This window comes from Cavia porcellus, unplaced genomic scaffold (genome assembly GCF_034190915.1).
Source record: "Cavia porcellus strain 051 isolate PalLab524CR breed Dunkin Hartley unplaced genomic scaffold, mCavPor4.1 scaffold_20, whole genome shotgun sequence".
NCBI lineage: Eukaryota > Metazoa > Chordata > Mammalia > Rodentia > Caviidae > Cavia > Cavia porcellus.
The window spans coordinates 34,741,442-34,759,433 of NW_026947503.1; the positions used below are offsets into that span (position 1 = coordinate 34,741,442).

Consider the following 17,992-nt stretch of genomic DNA (forward strand, 5'->3'; position numbering starts at 1 on the left):
GAGGATGCTTAAGTAGCTGATGGAGAGGCCTCCTGCTTTCAGTCACATGGGGGGTTACTATGAACAGGAGCATCAAGCCCAGGCCATCATCTGGACAAAGCCCTCACAAGACAGCCTGGACCAGGACCACCAGCAAGCTACTCTCAAAAAATGTGTGTGATGATAAATATACTTTTAAGCAGCTAGGTTTTGAGCAACAGATGACTAGGTTCAGCGCAGTAATGATGAACCTTTTAGAGACAAGTACCCAAACTGCAATCCAAAACCCACTTGACACAAAGTGCTGACATGCAGTTAAACCTGATACTGAGGTCTTAGTAAAAACAACTCATACATTAACATTTCTTTTTTTTAAAAAAGAAAAACAAATAACAATGTGCCATAGGTTCACCACCACTGGTCTAGGTTGATGTCAGACAGCTGCAGATCTGAGAGCTTCTCAGGCAGTTCTGGGGTATAGTTATAGCAACAGGGTCTTGTTTTCTGGGGGTAAAGCAGGTCAAAGTGTGTGCCACATGTGTACATATGGTACATGTATGGGTCCTATGTTTGTGTACATATACTATGTGCTATATATGAAATGTGTATGTGCCCATGTGTGCTGTGTGACATATGTGAAGTATATTTTGTGCCTATATGTGTGTGTTCATGTGAGGCATGTGTGTCCATGCATGCATGTATACCATACCTATGATGCAGGTATCCCCATGAACATGTGTGTTCATGTATGCATGGAGGGGTGTGGACCTGTGTGTGTATGAATGTGGCTACCGTTGCTCTGTGTGCCCCGATCTGAGCATAGAGATGAGGATGAAGACTTCTTCTGCAGGGGCTTCAAGAGTGGTTGAAGATTTACTGCACCTTGAAGAAAGAAACTCCTAAGACAAGGAAACCTCCGAGGGCTATTGGGCTGATGATTTTCATAATCTACTTAACAGCGGGATCTTTCCTGCCAATGAAGCCATTCACAAACCCTGGTTGGAAGCAGTTCTGGCACTGCTTCCTCCACTTCCTGCTTGTCCTCAGCAGTGCCTGAGGCCTTCATAGCTCACAAACCCCAATAGCATCACTATAAATTAGCAACCCGAGGCGAATGGGGTGAAGTCACACTGCACGGCTATGGGAGATGCCCAGAATCTGACTCCTTGCTCCCTAATCCTACCTCTGCGCTGCTTAGGAAAATGGAGTGATTTATTTGTGCCTTTGGTAGCTTATGTGTCAGCTGTGGACATAGCCCAGGACCAGGGCTGGTCATTCAAGCTGCTCTCAGCAGGAATGCTTGTCTTTACCCAGAAACATTTGTGGGATTAGGGGTGTGAATCACATCCTACCTGCCCAACACAGACAGGGTCCCTTTAGCTGGTCCCCTTCAGAAGGCAGGCTTCACGTGCAGTGCCCTGAGTCTAATGAGAGCAGAAGCTAACATGATGCCCAAGGAGTGCAGGTGTTGCCCTGTGCACCATGTAAACTCGGCTGCCCGGCCTCCTGACCACCAAAGGATGACAAGGGTCTTCACTCTCATTCACACTGGGGTAGGAGGCAGTGGTCAGAGTTGTTTCCTGCCTAGCCTTGATGCTCCCAGCCTTCTGGCTTGAAGTCCACTTCCACACCTCACCTAGGTCAGGAGGCAGCTGGGGGTTAACTCTTTCAAATGTGCTTTTTACATCATAAATGAGTGCTTTGGGGATGGAGAAATGGAGGGAGAAGGCGATCATTTGGGAGGACTTTACTCTATTATTTTCAGGGCTGAGGCTGAATTTACATCAGCAGCGATGATAACAGGCTGAGCTGGCACTTTGTCCTCCAACTTACACATCACGGCTGAGGGTTGTTGCTTCATGTAGGACACAGATATGTAGGAAAGTTGCAGGAGTGCTACAAAGAATTCACTTAGATTCCTGGGCTGTTAACACTTCCTTACATTTGCTCTTCTGCCCTCTATGAACCTACACATCATCACCACTGATCATCTTCTAATCCACTTAAAGCCAACAGCAAATATGATACTCGAATCCCTCAAATACTCTAGAATGCATTTTTTAAAATAAGAGCATTTATCTACACAACCCCAGAAATGACAGTAGGTTTTCTTGGTGTGTCTCATAGAGGTGCATGATGGCCATCTACCCCACCACTCATGACGTTAGTCTGGGCCACCTGGTCAGTTTGGAGCCTGCCAGGTTACTCTGCTATAAAGTCACCATAACTCCTCTGCCCTGAGGTGACTACAGTATGTGTCCCTGCTCCTAGAGAGTCCCAGCCTGTAACATAGGGAGCGGAGTCCACACAGAGATGGTGGTCTTAATGAGTTGTACAGACAGTGCAAAATCAGAACTCAGGCAACCGGGACGTGGAAAGCTGTGCTTTACAGAAAAGATCACTGCCCAGAGAGAGAAATCCAGGGAGACACAGAACCTTGAGTCCCTGGTTGAGTATTCATTTGTGCACATGTACAAGGAAATGCCCAAGGCTGGAAAAAGCTCAAAAGAAATAGATTAAGCAACACCCGAGGATCAATCACACAGGGTGGGAAACAGTGGCATTCCTCTGGCACCTCCTAAGACACAGGGCAGTGCACAGCAGTCTTTGAAGAGTGTGCTGACTCAGCAGGGTGGCAAAAATCTGCCCTAAAGTCTTTTCTCCTTGATAAATTTAGGAGTCTTAAAAGGATCAGGTTTGTTTGAAGTAACTGTATTGTAGAACAAATATCAAAATATTTAAAGGGATACTGGAAAACAAATACTTCTCCCCAAGAAAACTTAGCACCCAAAAGTGTAAAGCTCCTGGTATCTGGCATCTAATATAAAATCATCAAATATGCAAAAAAAATATGACTCTTCACCAGGAGAAAAAAAATCAATTAATAGAAACAGTGTGAGATAACATAGATGATAGATTTAGTAGATAAGGGCATTAAACCATCTATTAGAAATAGGTCCTGTATGCTCAAGAAGATAGGCCAAAGCATGAGAAATATAAGATCTATCTATCTATCTATCTATCTAGATATAGATATATATATATATACACATATATATATATATATATATATATATATATATATATATCTCCATATTGAATTTTTAAATGTAGTACAGGACTGAACCCAGAGCTTTTGCACTGAGCTACAACCTTATCTTCTCCCCATTTTCAAAGAAAATGTGAGACAGAATCTAGCTAAGTCACTAAATTGTCCAGGCTGAGCTTAAACTTGTGATCCTTCTGCCTCAGTCTCCTAGTGATGAGATTACAGGTATGTGACACCATCCTTGGCCCCATGTTGAACTTTTAGAGCTCAAAAATGAAATGAGAAATATGCTGAATGTGGTTAACAGTGAACTGGACATTATCAGAAAAGGTGGGTGAACTTGAAGACAGCCATGGAAACTATCAAGAATGAAAGAGGAGAAATGACTTCAGAAAAATAGCCAGAGAAGATGACATACAACTGTAATCCTAGTTACACAGGAGAGACAGGAAGATATACAAGTTTAAAGCCCACCTGGGTAACTTAGCAAGACCTTGTCTCAAAAATAAAACAAGCAAGGGCTGGGAATACAGATTGGTGGTAGAGCACTTGCCTAGCAAGAATGAGGCCCGGGTTCAATCCTCAGTACCATCACCACCATCGCCACCATCACCACAAGTCAAGCAGAGCTTTGGTGAGTCAAAGAAAACTATGAAGAAGTACAGCATTCATACAATTGGAGTTGGGAGAAGAAGGAATAACGGCTGAAAAGTTTGAGGAAACCATTTACTTTCAGATCTAAGAAATTAAAAAATCCCCAAGAGGGAGAGAAAGGTGGAAAGTCACAAGAAGTCTCACCATGACCAACTTTCTAGGGCTGAACTATAGGACTTATTTATTGTCTCTCTCGGCAATAGGTGCAGAGCAGGAGCAGAGAGGAGCTGAAATGGGATGAGGACCAGAAAGGGACACATGGATGCAGGTGAGAGAGTCTGAAGGGAGAAGGGCAGATGTCACGGTGGAGGAAGATGTCAGCAGTGGTAGTGTAGTCCCTTCTGAGGGTCCATCACTCTACCTGTCTTCAGCAGGCCCACCCTGTCCCTGAGAGGAGCCAGCCCCTGCAGCTTCTGCCCGAAGTCAAGCACTGCAGGCATCTCATGCCTGGCTTCACTGTAGTGCAGGCGAGTGGGTCCTCTTTGTTCCGGAGCCTGGCCTGACTCTGGTAACTGAGCCCACGGATGACAAAGTCAGCAAGTGCAGTAGATACCTGGAGGCTGGCAGGACAACTCCATTTTTCAGAAGGTTAAACGCAGCCCCTGACACATGAGACACCCAGCTGCTCACCACAGAATGCCCTCCTACGTGGAGTTTCAGGTCAAGGAGCAAAATCCCCTAAGTTGGCTGAGCTGCATCTCGGGGACATCATGCTTGCCAGTGGTGCCTTTGGCATCCTCAAGGACAAGCTGCCAAGATGAGCTGCCACACACACTGCAGAGTGGGACATGGGTACTCTGGTCCATGGTGAGTGCCTACTTTGTTTATCTATCACTGCAATGCATGGTTACCAGAGCCAGGGCTAGCTGGGGTGCCCAGGGCCTGCCCAGCCAGAGCACCAGGCCTGAGGGTGGCCACGGTATTAGAAAATCGGACCGACACCTACCTGCCAGGCCGGAAGGACCTTCTCAATGTCATTCAGGTTGATGCCATCTCCATCTTCCAGCTTTCCTTTTCCACACCTGGACCAGAAAAGACAGAAAGACATTGGGAACAAGGCTCCTGTAAGGATGCTGTCCTGACCCTCCCGCAGGAGAGGAGCAATGGGCAGGAGAGCCTTGGCCCTGTCCTCTTGGAAGGCCTGCACAATCAACTGTTCCACTTGGAGGAAATGGTGCTGGGACAGGCGTGTATGTGTGTGTGTGTGCACGCATGCATGTGTGCGTGTGTCTCCTCCCCTCATGCAAAATCCAACCTACAGAGAAGCTACAAAGGAATGGAGGAGTCCACTGACGCTTCTTGGCTAATAAACACCAGTCACAGCTCTTATAAAAGCCCTTCCATGTTGCCCGTTTGCAGCAAAGGAAAAAAGATCAGTGAACATAAAGACCAAACAACTTTCTCAAGGTTGCTTGGCTGGCAAAGGCTGGCAGGGGCTGGCAGAAAGCTTGGGGAGGGGAGCTTTTCCTCCTGGGCTTGGCTCTCAGCCTGCTAGATGTGTGCCCTGTCCTGTAGGCTGTCCTCTGTGATGGACACACCCTCAGGCCTGAGTTGCTGGCCCAATTCACAGGCCAAAGATCTGGCTTTTCTGCATATTTAAGGGTGCAGCTTCTGACGAAAAACTGCTAGGCTGTGAACCCCAGCTGCAGCTGTGACTCTAACTGAGTGACCCCTGTAAATCACTTTGTATCCCAGTTTTCTTGTTTGTAAAACAGAGAAAATTAGTGCCTAACATCATAAAGTGGCTGGAGAACTGACTTAATGAATTCAAGTGCTTAGATGTTTATGATTATGCCCCAGCACAGAGCAAATATTTTAGATATGTCTTATTTATGCATTATACATAAAACTTAAGTCATGTAAATGGAAAATATAGGTAATAAATTACATAAAATTATAATATAATAATCAAAAGCAATAAGAATCATGTAAATGATTCCCTGCTGCTCTGGCTACTTCTGTGACTACTGTCCTCCTACGGGACTGAGTACCTCCAAGTGACTGATTAAACCCCAGGTTCTGGGGCCAGTCCAGCTGCTTGTGAGTTCCTCCATTCCTGGGTCTCCAGTCTCCCTCAAAGTGAAGACCATCGTTCTGGCTGTCTGGGTTATGATGAGTTTTAGTTCTTCCAAGACAAGCACTCAGAACAGGGATGGGTGCGTGGCAGGGCACAGTAAGTATTATTACTGTTGTCAGACTTGACTGAGGCCCAGTGAGGGCTGCCCATGGGCTGGCAGCAGCACTTTCCAGCCACAGAGTTAACGCAACTCTCAGATTTCAGAGTAACTCATTCACTTAAATATTTACCAAGCATCTATTTCTATTTGGGGCCTTGTCTACAAAACAAAGCCCTGAGTGTTTGGCACAGCAAGTCTTCAACTTATCTATTAGAGCCATGAGCCTGACCGCCACTAGGTGGCACAGGATAAAACAAGAGTCACAAAAGTCCTGTGGACCGAAGTGCCTGGAGCCCAGAGAAGAGAATCTGGCAGCCACAGCCAGCAGGGGTTGGATGGAAGAGAAGGGGGCTGTGAAGCCAGCCTCCCCACACCATTAGATTCTTGGTTTCTTCAACCACCATATGCTTCTGCACTAGGGTCTGGGAGCCCAGTTAAACAGCACTGGTTGAAACAACTGCAGGAGACACAGCCGGGCCTACAACGGGCAGGCCAGCGCTGTCAGGGACAGGAGGCAGGATGCTGCAGGAGCCTGGTGAGCGACTGTGGAACTGACTTGGGCAGAGGGCAGAAGGCAGGTGGGACCAGGGGCTGTGAAAAAATGTCCCAAGTGTGGAAGGCCAGCGCTCTGAGAGGCCGAAGCAGGAGGAGTACAAGTTTGGGCCCAGCCTGGGCAATTTAGCAATTTAGTGAGACTCTCTCTCAAATAAAAAGAACACAAAGGGCTCTGGATGCAGAGCTCAGTGTGAAGGTCCTGGGTTTGAACCCAAGTACAAAAACAAACACAAACAAAAAAGCCCCAGGCAGAGTGAGCGGCCTAGCAGAGGACAGAAGCTAAGCAGCCCTGGACTGCAGCGGAGGCTGGCTTCACCTTCTGTGGGGGTGGGACTGCAGGCCAGGGAGGAAGGAGCTGGAGAGGGGAGGCTGGAGGACAGGCCAGGAGTGGGCAGAGGGGTGTAGTGGCTACCAGGGAAGAGAGGCTGCTGTGCTACAAAGGAGAAGTAGAGAAAGACCTGGAACCTTTATCCAGCTGTCTTTGAACTGACTAGAGGTGTAAATGAAAAACTACAGTGCATGTCTACATTTTAAAAATGTATCACGGTACAGACACTGCCATTAACCTCCCTCAACATACTCTCCCGTACTTCAAACACACTCATCCCACCATTCCTGCCATTTCCGGAGCAGTTCTGGATTCCTCATTCATGTCTTTACTGATGTCCTGAATCTGTTAAAACATTTTCACAGTCATTTTGACTTCGGGAAGATCCAGAAGTTGCATGATGTTGTGTCCGGGGAACAAGGTACATGAGGACACGGTATTGTTTTTATTTGACAGGATTGGTCATAAAATGTTTTGAATTGATTCAGGATATCAAGGCAGCCAAGAAAAGGCAATGAAAGAGGACCTCCAGAGCTGCTTCAGAGGTGGCAAGGAGAATGGGATTGTGCTTGAAGCAAGGGGGAGCATTTTGAGGGAGATTAATGGCAATGTGTCTTATTGCAATGAATTTTTAATTCAGATGTTCACTGTGCTTTCTGATCGTACCACATAAATCTGCCTGGGGACCACAGGGGGGCCTGTGAAAGCATCACTTGCTTGTAGTCATCCATGCTCTGCCCCTGCCATGGCTCTCGGGAAGAGGCTACTGGGGACTTGGCTAGACTGGATTGGCTGACATCCAGATCTCCAGGAGCTCACATGTGGGCTTCTCCAGCAGGCACTGGGCTCTGAAGCCACGCCAGGCTCCAGGCCTCTTGCTGTCACTCAATAGCTTTGGGTCAGGCTGTGGGCAATGGGCAGGAGAAGGCTGCTGCCCGAGCCCGCCCTGGTCAGGGCCAGAATCTCCTGCAGGACTGCAGGTGAGTGGTGGGGGAGGAGGGAAGGTAGCTACAGCCAGCTGAGTCACTGCTGCCAGCCAGGTTTCCAAGGCAACAGTCTGCTCTGATTTCTGTCCTTCCATGGAAACACGGGCTGTGGGAAGCCTTGGCAACTGAGTGGTGCCCAGCTGAGGGAGGATGCAGTGGCTGGACACATGGAGTCTACCCCCCTGCATCAGGACTTTATGGGGAATAGAGTTCCTGGCTTCACCATAAGATGGCCACAGGACACTGCCCCACACTCCCAGGGAACCTGTGAGGGACGGAATTTGGTCAGAGTCAGGTGTCCCTGACAGACCCAAGGCTGTTCTCTGAAGCCTAGTGAGCTCTTGCTGAGTGGATGAACACAGCTGAGGAATTTAGGCCTGCAGCTGGTGGGTGGGTGTCACCTGTTACTCTGGTTTCAGAAGGGACAGTACCCTTCAGCACGAGGACAAGCGGCACGCTTCACATGACGGTGGTTAACCCCCGAGAACAGGGCCAACACCTGTGGAAGCTGGAGCTCCACATGTAGTCTCACTAGATACCTGCAGGCAGTAAGGCACAGGCATCACTGTGGTCCTGTCTTTCACCAGCTATGAGCTCTCAAGGAACACAGGAGAGACTGCAGTTCCCAGGAAGACATCATCTCTCTCTCCTGAAGCCTTTCCAAAGGACTTGTGCCCACAGGTGCTCTCTTTTCTAATTCCTTTTGGATTTGCTTTCTTTAACCTTTTTCAAGCATGACTTCTCTCTTCTTAGCATGAGAGGGAGGCTATCCTTTCCCTCGGGAATGCTTGTTACGCAGCAGGGAGACCAGTGTTGCCAAGAAGAGTGGCCTTAAGTAAGGGTGGCCTGGGAAAGGGGACATGAGAGATGAAGGAAAGTGTCTAGTTATGTCACTTAATGATTAGGTCTGAAGTGACAGGAACAAAGAACAGGCAGGGGAGCACTGGAAGGAAAAATAAACACCACCAGTATAATAAAATACACAAACAAGCAGAAAAGCAGAAAATAATAGGTGAGAGTGAAGATGTGGAAAAACCAGAATCATTGTACACCACTAGCAAGAATATAAATATTCAGTTGCTTTGAAAAAGTCTGGCAGCTCCTCAAAAAGACAAAGAATTACCATATGACTCAGCAATCTCTGCCCAAAGAATTACAAAGCAGGGACTTACACAGATATTTGCACTCGAATGTTCACAACGGTATTATTCGTAAAACCTAAGTGGTGGAAAGCACTTAAACCAAGAGGCAGAAGGATGTATAAGTAGCGCTATAGCCATAAAATGGAATATTGCTCAGCCATGAGGAAAGAACAAAGCCCCGAGCCACGCTCCGGTGTGGGTGAACCTCAAACTCTTTATGCTGTGTGATACAAGCCAGGTGTAAAAGGTCACATGCCACTCCCAGGAAGATCTATAAAGTTTCCGAAGACGCAAATTCATAGAAACAGAAACGGTGTTTCTGGAGCTGGGGGTGGGTATGTAGATGGGTTTGGGGTTTTAATTGGGGTGATTAAAATGTTCTGGAACTAGAGAGGAAGCGTCTGTAGAATATTGTAGCTATGTTAAATACCAGTGAATTGCATTCTAAAATGATTAATTTTATGTTATGTGAATTTTGCCTCAATAAAAATTATTTTAAACAAATAGAATCTGCAGTCATTTGTCTCACAGCCTGTGGCTGGAGCCATAGTGTCTGAGGACAGCCCTGAAATCGGTTTTAAAAGGACCACAACACTAAAGCACCAAGCTGACAGAGGGCAGATGCCCGTGTGTGACGACGAGCAGTGCTACACCAGTGGCTCCCAAAGTGGGTCCCTGGGCTGCAGCATCAGCAGACCCTGGGACTTGTCAGAAATGCAATTCCCAGCTTTGCTCCTCCCCCGGATCTACAGCATCAGAGCCCCTGGGGGGGGGACCCGCGGGAGGCTAAATGGGGGTGGGGCTTCCGATGCTTGCTCAAGTCAGAGAGCCACTGGCCCGGTGACTGCCAGGCGGGGCCTCTGTGTATGGTCAGGAGCAGCCAAGATGGAAAAAGGCAGATTCTGAGAGCTGCCAATGCTGGGCATGCGAGCAGGGCATCCTGGACCTAAGGTACCCGGGTGCCCGGGTGCTGCAGGATCCCGCCCCCTTACCCTTCACGGTCGATGTGCTGCAGGGGCTGCTTGGGCGCATGTCGCAGCTTGCGGTGAAACTGCGTGAAGTCCAGCTTTTCAGGCTGCAGGTCCCAGGTGGCACCGCTAGAGGGCGAGGGAGGGCGAGAAATGGGAGATGGGAGAGGCTCACAGTCAGTGGCTGGGGTCAGGAGGCCGAGTTCAGTGGAGAAACCTCCTTGATAGAGGCGACAGGTGTGATTGCGGGTGGGAACCCATCCCCAAGGGCCGGGACTGACTGCAGACTCCCCTAGCAGTGGATCGTTCCCTCAGGCCTGCTATAGGCGAACCCATGCTTCCAGAACCCTGGTGTGACCCACTGGCTACTTCATAGCCGTTCCCTTCAGAGTCTGTCTCTTGCCTGTAGTTGAGGAAGACTCAGGGGAGGGCAGTGTGCGTGCCGAATCTGTCACCGGGCCTCTGACAAGCAGCTCAAAAAGGCCACAGGATCTCTGAGATGGATGAGTGGGGGAGCAAGGGCTAGTCCTCCGGGTTCCCATCCCAGGAGACTTTCTGTGCCCTGGCCAGGGCGAGCCTGGAGTGCACCCCGAGTTGGCCAGCTCTGGGGCCATCCGTGACCCACATAATGGTTGGTGGACACCATAGCAGGGGCTCCTCAGCAGAGCTTTTAGGGGAGCAATTCCCTCTTCCTTGGGAGCCTGAGCCAATTCTTGAGGCCCATCAGGAGGCTTCTAAGTCTGGGCAGCACAATGTTCCCTTTTCTCCTGGACTTGTCACATGAGAAGAGCAGGGACCACCGCTCCACTGTCCTTGTCACCTTCCATGTGCCCCTCTCCTCTGCTGCTGACCTCCTCAGTTCCTCCCCTCCCTGTCCTTCTCCCTTTCGGTCTGTTTCTGTGTCTCCTTGCATCCTCTTTTCTCCCTGCCTTTTCTTCTCTTCCTCTTTTACTTTTGATGCTCTTGGTGACCTTATCTTTCTCCCTTGGAGCCCCTGTCTCTGCCCTCTGTCCCGCTTCCTTCTCTCCCTTTCTGCTTCACCTGCCTCTGTTTCCTTCCACTTCTTGGTCAGTGAACACTGACTCAGCAGGGCAGAAGGATGGGTCAGCAAAGGACACACTGCAGGAAAGGTGCAAGGGAAAGTTACCTGAAGGAATCGAAGGTATTGGCAGCCCAGATGTCTGTGCCCAGCATGTCCAGAGAGTTGTCTTTGCTGCCATTCTGGAAAAGATGGGGTGAGAGAGATGACATTATTTGCTTGGCCAGGATACTGAGAACAAGGAGATAGAAAGCCTCCCCATGGCTCAAGCCTGCAGGGCTGCAGAGGTCCTCACTGTCCCCTATGCTGGTCATCAGAGGCAGTTTGGAGGCTGGAATAAGCCAGCAGAATACTGAGTATCCCAGCTGGTGCACTAGTGGGAGTGAGGAGAATGGTCCTGGGGATCCCAGGTCTCCTCCTAGACAAGATCCCCCATTAGAGGGTATATTACAGAGGTATGCAGTCAGGTAGAATAGCCTAGGGCTCTGCACACAGCTCTTTGCTCAGAATGTCCGCACAAACTCCATCTGACCCACTCATGAGCCATTACCACTGCTGCTAGCCTGATGACAGCTGTTTCTCCCCAGGCAGAGGCTCTGCAAAGCCGGGCAGGCTGGGGGTCACACAGGGACTGACTTGTTTCAAGTTATACCTCACTTCCTGCAAAGCCCCAGTGACCAGGACTACACCAGCAACTGAATTTCTCCCTAAGTCAACCTGCTCCAGTGTTCATCCTCGAGTTTCCTACATGATCCACCTCCCGCAAGATGGAGCAGAAAACTACTCAATGCACCATCTATGGTTTGGTTTCTTGGCCTGTTGACTGATGATCTCTCCATTTCTTGTTGTCATTCCTGGCGCCCGTCAACCCTCCTTCCCCCTACCATCAGTTTCCGTCATCACAGCCCTTAAAATCAATACTTCCGTGGCCAACCCAGGTGAATAACCGCATGCTATGGGATACAAGAATTCACTCCCAGGGACAAGCACAACAGAAACGTGCTGTGAGATGTACAGCAGCACTGTTCATATCAGCTCCAACTGAAAACCATCCAGATGCCTATCAACAGTCAATCAGTTAAGCTGCTGTGGCATATTCACAGACTGGAGTATCACACAGCAGCAAGAATAAACAAATCAAAAGGACATGCCATTACTTGAGCAAATTTTGTAAACAGAATATGAGACAAAAGAATACAGACACAAAGGAGTACTGATTGTATGATTCAATCTATATGAAGTTCAAGAATAGGCAAACTAACATATAGTGACAGAACTCAGTAACAGGTCGCAAGGGCTGGTAATGCCTATTTCTTGATCTGGTTATAAAGGTCTGTTATAAAGGTCTGTTAAGTTTGTGAAAATCCATTGAACTGTACACATATGATACATACACTTTTCTGTATATGTTATTACCTTTTGCTTAGTTTCCTAGTAATGTCCCCAGCTTTCATCTTTGGGGTCTTTCTGTAGATATCCACTATGACTAAAAACTCCCTGGGTCACCATTTCTCAGGGCCACAGCTCACACATTGGAAGACCCCAGTGTGAGCCTGGGCCTGGACAGACTCTGAAGACATGAAGGTGGAGGAGTTGCAGGCCCACCCATGAGGCTGGTGTGGGATGACAGGCACACAATAAAGAATTACAATACAGCACGTTGAGCTCCAGCTTGGGCACCGGAGATGGATCAAAGCACAGGCAGTTTCCCAGAAGATGAAAGAATTCCTGGGGTCAGGCAAGCAGGGGGACAAGGAAGACAGGGGTCATCTGGGCAAAGGGAGAGGGTTATACAAAGGGATGTAGGATACAAAGCCATTCTGGGTGGCTAAGAAGCCCCTGTGCTTGCACAGCATCTGGAGAGTGTGCCTGAGGCCCAAAGTGGTGACCTGGTGGTCTTCAACATTATCCACTCCTAGTCCAGGTCAGAGTCTACTGCACATTAATCGCAGGTATCTGGCCTCCATAGTGGGGAAATGAGGATAAATTTCTGTTGTTTGAAGCCATCCACTTTGTGGTCAGACATCTGAAATCAAGCAGCCCTAGTGAACCAACAAGATGATCCACCAACCATGTCATTCATGAACTCCTGAGACTGGCCCGTCACGTCTGTTATGACTTAGAACTGAAGTGTTCTCCAGAAGCCTTGTGTGTTCAGAGGTGAGACTTCTGGAAAGCAGTGGGCCCTTGAGGGTGCTGTACTCATCAGTGGATTAATCCATCGATGTGTTTGCAGCTAAATGTGCTGCTAGGAGACAGGGCCTGGTTGGAAGAGGTAAATCACAGGAGTGTGACCATGGAGACCATAACTGATCCCTGACCCCTTCTTCTCTGGCTTTCTTCCTGCTCTCTCCACTTCCTGGCTACCATGAATTGAGCGGCTTTCCTCCACCATGCTCCTTTGCCGTGATGTTCCTGCTTGCAGCCAGCCAACTGTGGACGGAAACTTCTGAAACCACGAGTCAATCCTTTTCTCCTTTAAATTGTGAGTATCAGGTAAATCGCCCCAGCAACAGAAAAGCCGACCAATACAACACCCTTGCCCTCTGAGGTCAGCAGACCCTTACCTGAAGCCTTGTTGTGTCTTCCTACCATACGGCACAAAGGTACCCAAAGGTCTGGGTCTTCCATGGCTGCAAACAGAGCAGCCTAGGCAGGCAGTGTGGCTGGTCTCTGACCACTACCACTTCTACCTCTGGAAGAGACAGCCTGGGAGAGGCTGCACCTGCTATCCCCTTGCTGCCCCGTTGGCTGAAGACCATGGCCAATGTCACCCTAGTGCCTGCCCTCAGAGCCCACATGGACAAGGCCTAGCCTCAGGGTGGAGAAGAAAAGTGGACACATGTAATTTGCATTTACTGAGTATCTCTTGTCCATAAGTAATGATAACCCAGGTAGAAATGACCTGAGCCAGCTACCTGAGCCTCCACCCTTCCCCTTTCATCACTGGAGACCCTCAACCTTGGCAAAGAAACTTGGGGGCTTTGTTTTGCTTTGAATTTTCTTCATCTGCCAGTGGTCTGGCCTTCCATTAGCCTGAGGGAGTGGGCATACAAAGGCCCAAAGCCCTGCTCTCCTAGCAAAAGGTGCCCCGGGCCCCAGCCTCACAGGAAGAGGCAGGAAGTAAGGAGCATGGGGTGGACAGGAGAAGCTTACATGGTCTGGGATTGTGGAGGGGCTGGTGGGAGATAGTTTACCCTGTCCCCCTCAGCTGACTGACCTCAGGCAACACCCTTAGCTTTCCTGGGCCTCATCATAACACAAGGATGGAGCACTGCCAGGCTGAAGCCTGAGGTTCTGAGTGACTGGAGAGTTTCTCACTCCAGAAAGCATGCGCACGCACACACACACACACACACACACACACACACACACACACACACACTCACACACCCCGCACGTACATCATCCACATACATAAGCTTTAAAAAAATTTTAAATCACTTGATAATGACACTTAGCTTAAACTACATATTGTATAGCTATACAAAACATTTTATTTCTTTGTGTTAGTATTTGATAGGCTTTTTCTAGTTTTAAAGTTTTTAATGATTTTATTTTTAAACTTTTATGTTAAAAGCTAAGGCACATTGAATCTGAATAAGAATTTTGGGAGAATGGCCATTTTCACAATATGTATTCTTCCTATCTATGAGCAAGGGATGTCTTTCCATTTTCTGAGATCAACTTCAATTTCTTTTTTCAGTGTATTATAATTTTCCCTGTATAGGTCTTTCACTTCTTTTGTAAGAGTAATTCCTAAATATTTCATTTCTTTGGTTGCTAGTGTGAAGGGTGTGGCTTCTCTTATTTCTCTCTCTGTGATTTTGTTGTTAGTGTATAGGAATGTTATTGATTTTTGAGTATTGATTTTTGTATCCAGCTACATTACTGAATTTATTTATTATATCTAACAGTCTTTCAATGGAGTTTAGGGGGTCTTCTATGTAGAGTATCATGTCATCTGCAAACAATGATAATTTAACTTCTCCTTTTCCTATCTTTACCCCTTTTATTTCCCTCTCTTGTCTAATTATTCTGGCTAGTATTTCAGTACTATATTAAATAGGAGTAGTGATAATGGATATCCTTGTCTTGTGCCTGATTTTAAAGTAAAGGCCTTCAATTTTTGGCCATTTAGTAGGATACCAGCTGTTGGTTTGTCGTAGATGGCTTTTATTATATTGAGGTAAAGACCATCTATTCCAATTTTCTGTAAAGTTCTTATCATGAATGAATGTTGGACCTTATCAAAAGCTTTTTCTGCATCTATAGAAATGATCATATGATTCTTACTTTTGGCTTTATTGATACGGTGAATTACATTTATTGATTTACGTATGTTGAACCGTCCCGCATGCCTGGGATGAATCCCACTTGGTCATGGTGTATAATCTTCTTGATGATTTGCTACATCCTATTTGCCAATATTTTATTGAGGATTTTTGCATCTGTGTTCTCTGTACTGTTTTGGTCAATTTTATTATACCTAATGATATAGGCAATTCTTTTTAAGGAAGCAAGAGACATTATGATAACCACTGTTGATAACCTTGTATGCTGTTTTTACATCATGTGCTATGTCTATCCTTGGTTTTGACTGACTGTTTTGTTTTGTCATATTTGGTTTTATTCTCTTCTAAAAAAAAGTAATAAGAACTATGGGAGTAATAAAACCCAAAATGTGTAAATTTTGTTGTAAAAAAGAGAGGAAAAAAAAAGTGCTCTAAAGGATACAACTGCAAGTGTGTTTAGGTGTGTAAGACAGATGACCATATTACTGAGTTTTTGTTGGATCATTGAACACAACTGTTTGCAGTCTCACTGTTTGAATGTTCACTTTGTATGCTTTAATCCTGTAACTTGAACAACTATTTCTAAGATGACAATATGTAATCTATTAACTAGTGATTTCTTACCTTTTTTTTTGTAATTCTGTATTACTTGTACCCTTATACTGTATTTTTTTCTTTTTTTCCTTTAAATAAAAAATTTTTTAAAAAAGAAAAAAAAAGCTAAGGCACAAACACAGACACAGTGGTTAAGGTATGCAGGATCATCCTCATCACTGCCTTTCACATCTTGTCTCATTTGGAGGGTTTTGGGGACAGTAACATGAACAAGGCTGTCACCCTATGACGGCAGCATCTCTAGACTAGTTCCTCAAGGTTCTGCCTAAGGCTTTCACAGGTTCCTTTTTTTATATATAAGGAGAATAACACCCTAAATAATGATAAAAGTGTAGTAACAGCACAAAACTCTGTAACATAGTCACTTATCAGGGTCAAGTATTCTGTACTATACATAAGCTTTATGCAGTTGGTGGTACAGTGGGTTTGCTTACCCCGGCATCAGCACAAACCTGCAAGGAAAGCCTTATGTTACATTACAGAGGCTACGATGTCACTAGGTGACAGGAACTTTTCAGTTCCACTATAATCTCATGGGACCACAATGGAATATGCAATCTATTGTAGACTGAAATATCACTCTGGTGAATGGTTGTATATACACATATTCTGTACATACACCTATGCACACATGTGTACACACAAACCTCTTAACATCAGAGAAGCACAGAGGAACCTGCAGACACACCTCAGACAGGTAGCTGACACCTGGTTCTGGACCTTCACACCAGGAGCTGGACCCACCTCTCTCCAAACACTCTTAACTCCAAATACTCTGAGCTCACACGCAGAGTTGGCTGTCAAGGTGAGGACAGTGAAGATGAGCAGGGTCAGGCTCACCCCAGGACCCCTATTCTCTAGAGTCTAACCCTCTACCCTCTGTTGCAAAACCTCAGTTTCCACTGGTAGCAGGATAGCTCCATTCTGTTTGTGACAGGGTTTTTGAGACCACACCAAGCTCCAGATGTATGGAACCATGTTCTTTTTTGGGTCACTGTTTCCTTCCTGGGCTCAGAAACACAAATAAGTGTTCCCTACACGTACACACAAACACACACTTGCATGAATCTTTGTCCTGTTCAGATCCTGCTCAAGACTCCTCTTCCTGTTAGCTGTGCAGCTTCCTCAGCAGCTCGCACCCCCATCCCACGTGCATACAGAGCACAGCAGTGTGCACCCATGCATGTGGCTGATTCTACTCCTTCCTGTTCTCCCTGAGCTCCCTGTGTGCTCTGGAAACTCAAGTCTCCTGGCTCTCAAATGCCAGTGTGCATCAGAACTGCTCAGGAGGGGAATGCTGGTGGTTTCCATGCAGTGATCCAGAGTATGCCTTTGGAAACAGGGTCCTCCAACCCTTGGGGGCTTGAAAGAGCTTCAAGAGTAGGAGGAATTCACGAAGCTCCCTAACCAGATGTTTGGGACATACTAAATTAAAAGATCAGTAAGATATTAACATGGTAAATTGTCAAGATGTTGAATTTTTATTGCAGAACTTAATGCTTTTAGTGGTCTTTGATGGATGTCGACTCTTTAAGTAGGCAGAAATACACAGTATGCAGTATTTTCCAACCTTTTAAAGCCACAGATCTATTCTATTCTTCCTTTATATTGCACAGAGAATTTCACAGGACCAGGGTTCCCTGGATCCTCCTTTGGAAAACAATCATCTAACAGTGTGTGTTAACTTTCTATTCCAGCTGATGTCATATCCTCAGTGGTAAGAATCATAATTTCTTTTTTCTCTGTATCCTTCTACCCATTCACCCCACCCAACAAGGACTATTCATTAATATTACCCTAGACTAGGGCCAGCCACTAAACTCTGTTCAACAAAACCTCACTGGCTTTGCAAAGAACATTCTCCTGTTTGCAAGTCCATGGTTGACCCTGGTGGCCACAGCTTTCCTGTGAGCCCCGCCTCCTCAGCCCTGAGATCAGACAGCCCCACCATCTCAGGCTGCCAAAATGCCACAGTTCTAAGAAGCCTTATTTTTTTAAAAAATTATGAGCATCCTTTTCAGTAGATCATTTTTAGCAGTTAAATGCTGCTCATAACAGCCTCTTTACTGGCAATTAGGGGACCTCATGCCAGGGTAAGCCATGCTGTTCTGGGACAGATCACAGAGGAATAAGAGTATTTAAACCTTATGGAAAAGAACCCAGAAAGCCAGACATGGGCAGGGAGCCTACGCCATGTCCCAGAAG

The 17,992-nt window shown here is 46.8% G+C and overlaps 1 protein-coding gene across 4 annotated transcripts in view; it reads right to left on the bottom strand.

The window, feature by feature from the left end:
- Ctif (cap binding complex dependent translation initiation factor) overlaps positions 1-17,992 on the bottom strand; it is a 288,191-nt gene that overhangs the window by 168,335 nt on the left and 101,864 nt on the right. For all 4 annotated transcript variants that reach the window (XM_005005538.4, XM_013157177.3, XM_063231710.1 and 1 more), the window contains exons 4-6: positions 10,986-11,059; positions 9,863-9,967; positions 4,629-4,704 (exon numbers count right to left, since the gene is read on the bottom strand). In XM_005005538.4, coding sequence (XP_005005595.1) covers positions 4,629-4,704; positions 9,863-9,967; positions 10,986-11,059 — 255 coding nt within the window. The remainder of the gene's footprint in view (positions 1-4,628; positions 4,705-9,862; positions 9,968-10,985; positions 11,060-17,992) is intronic.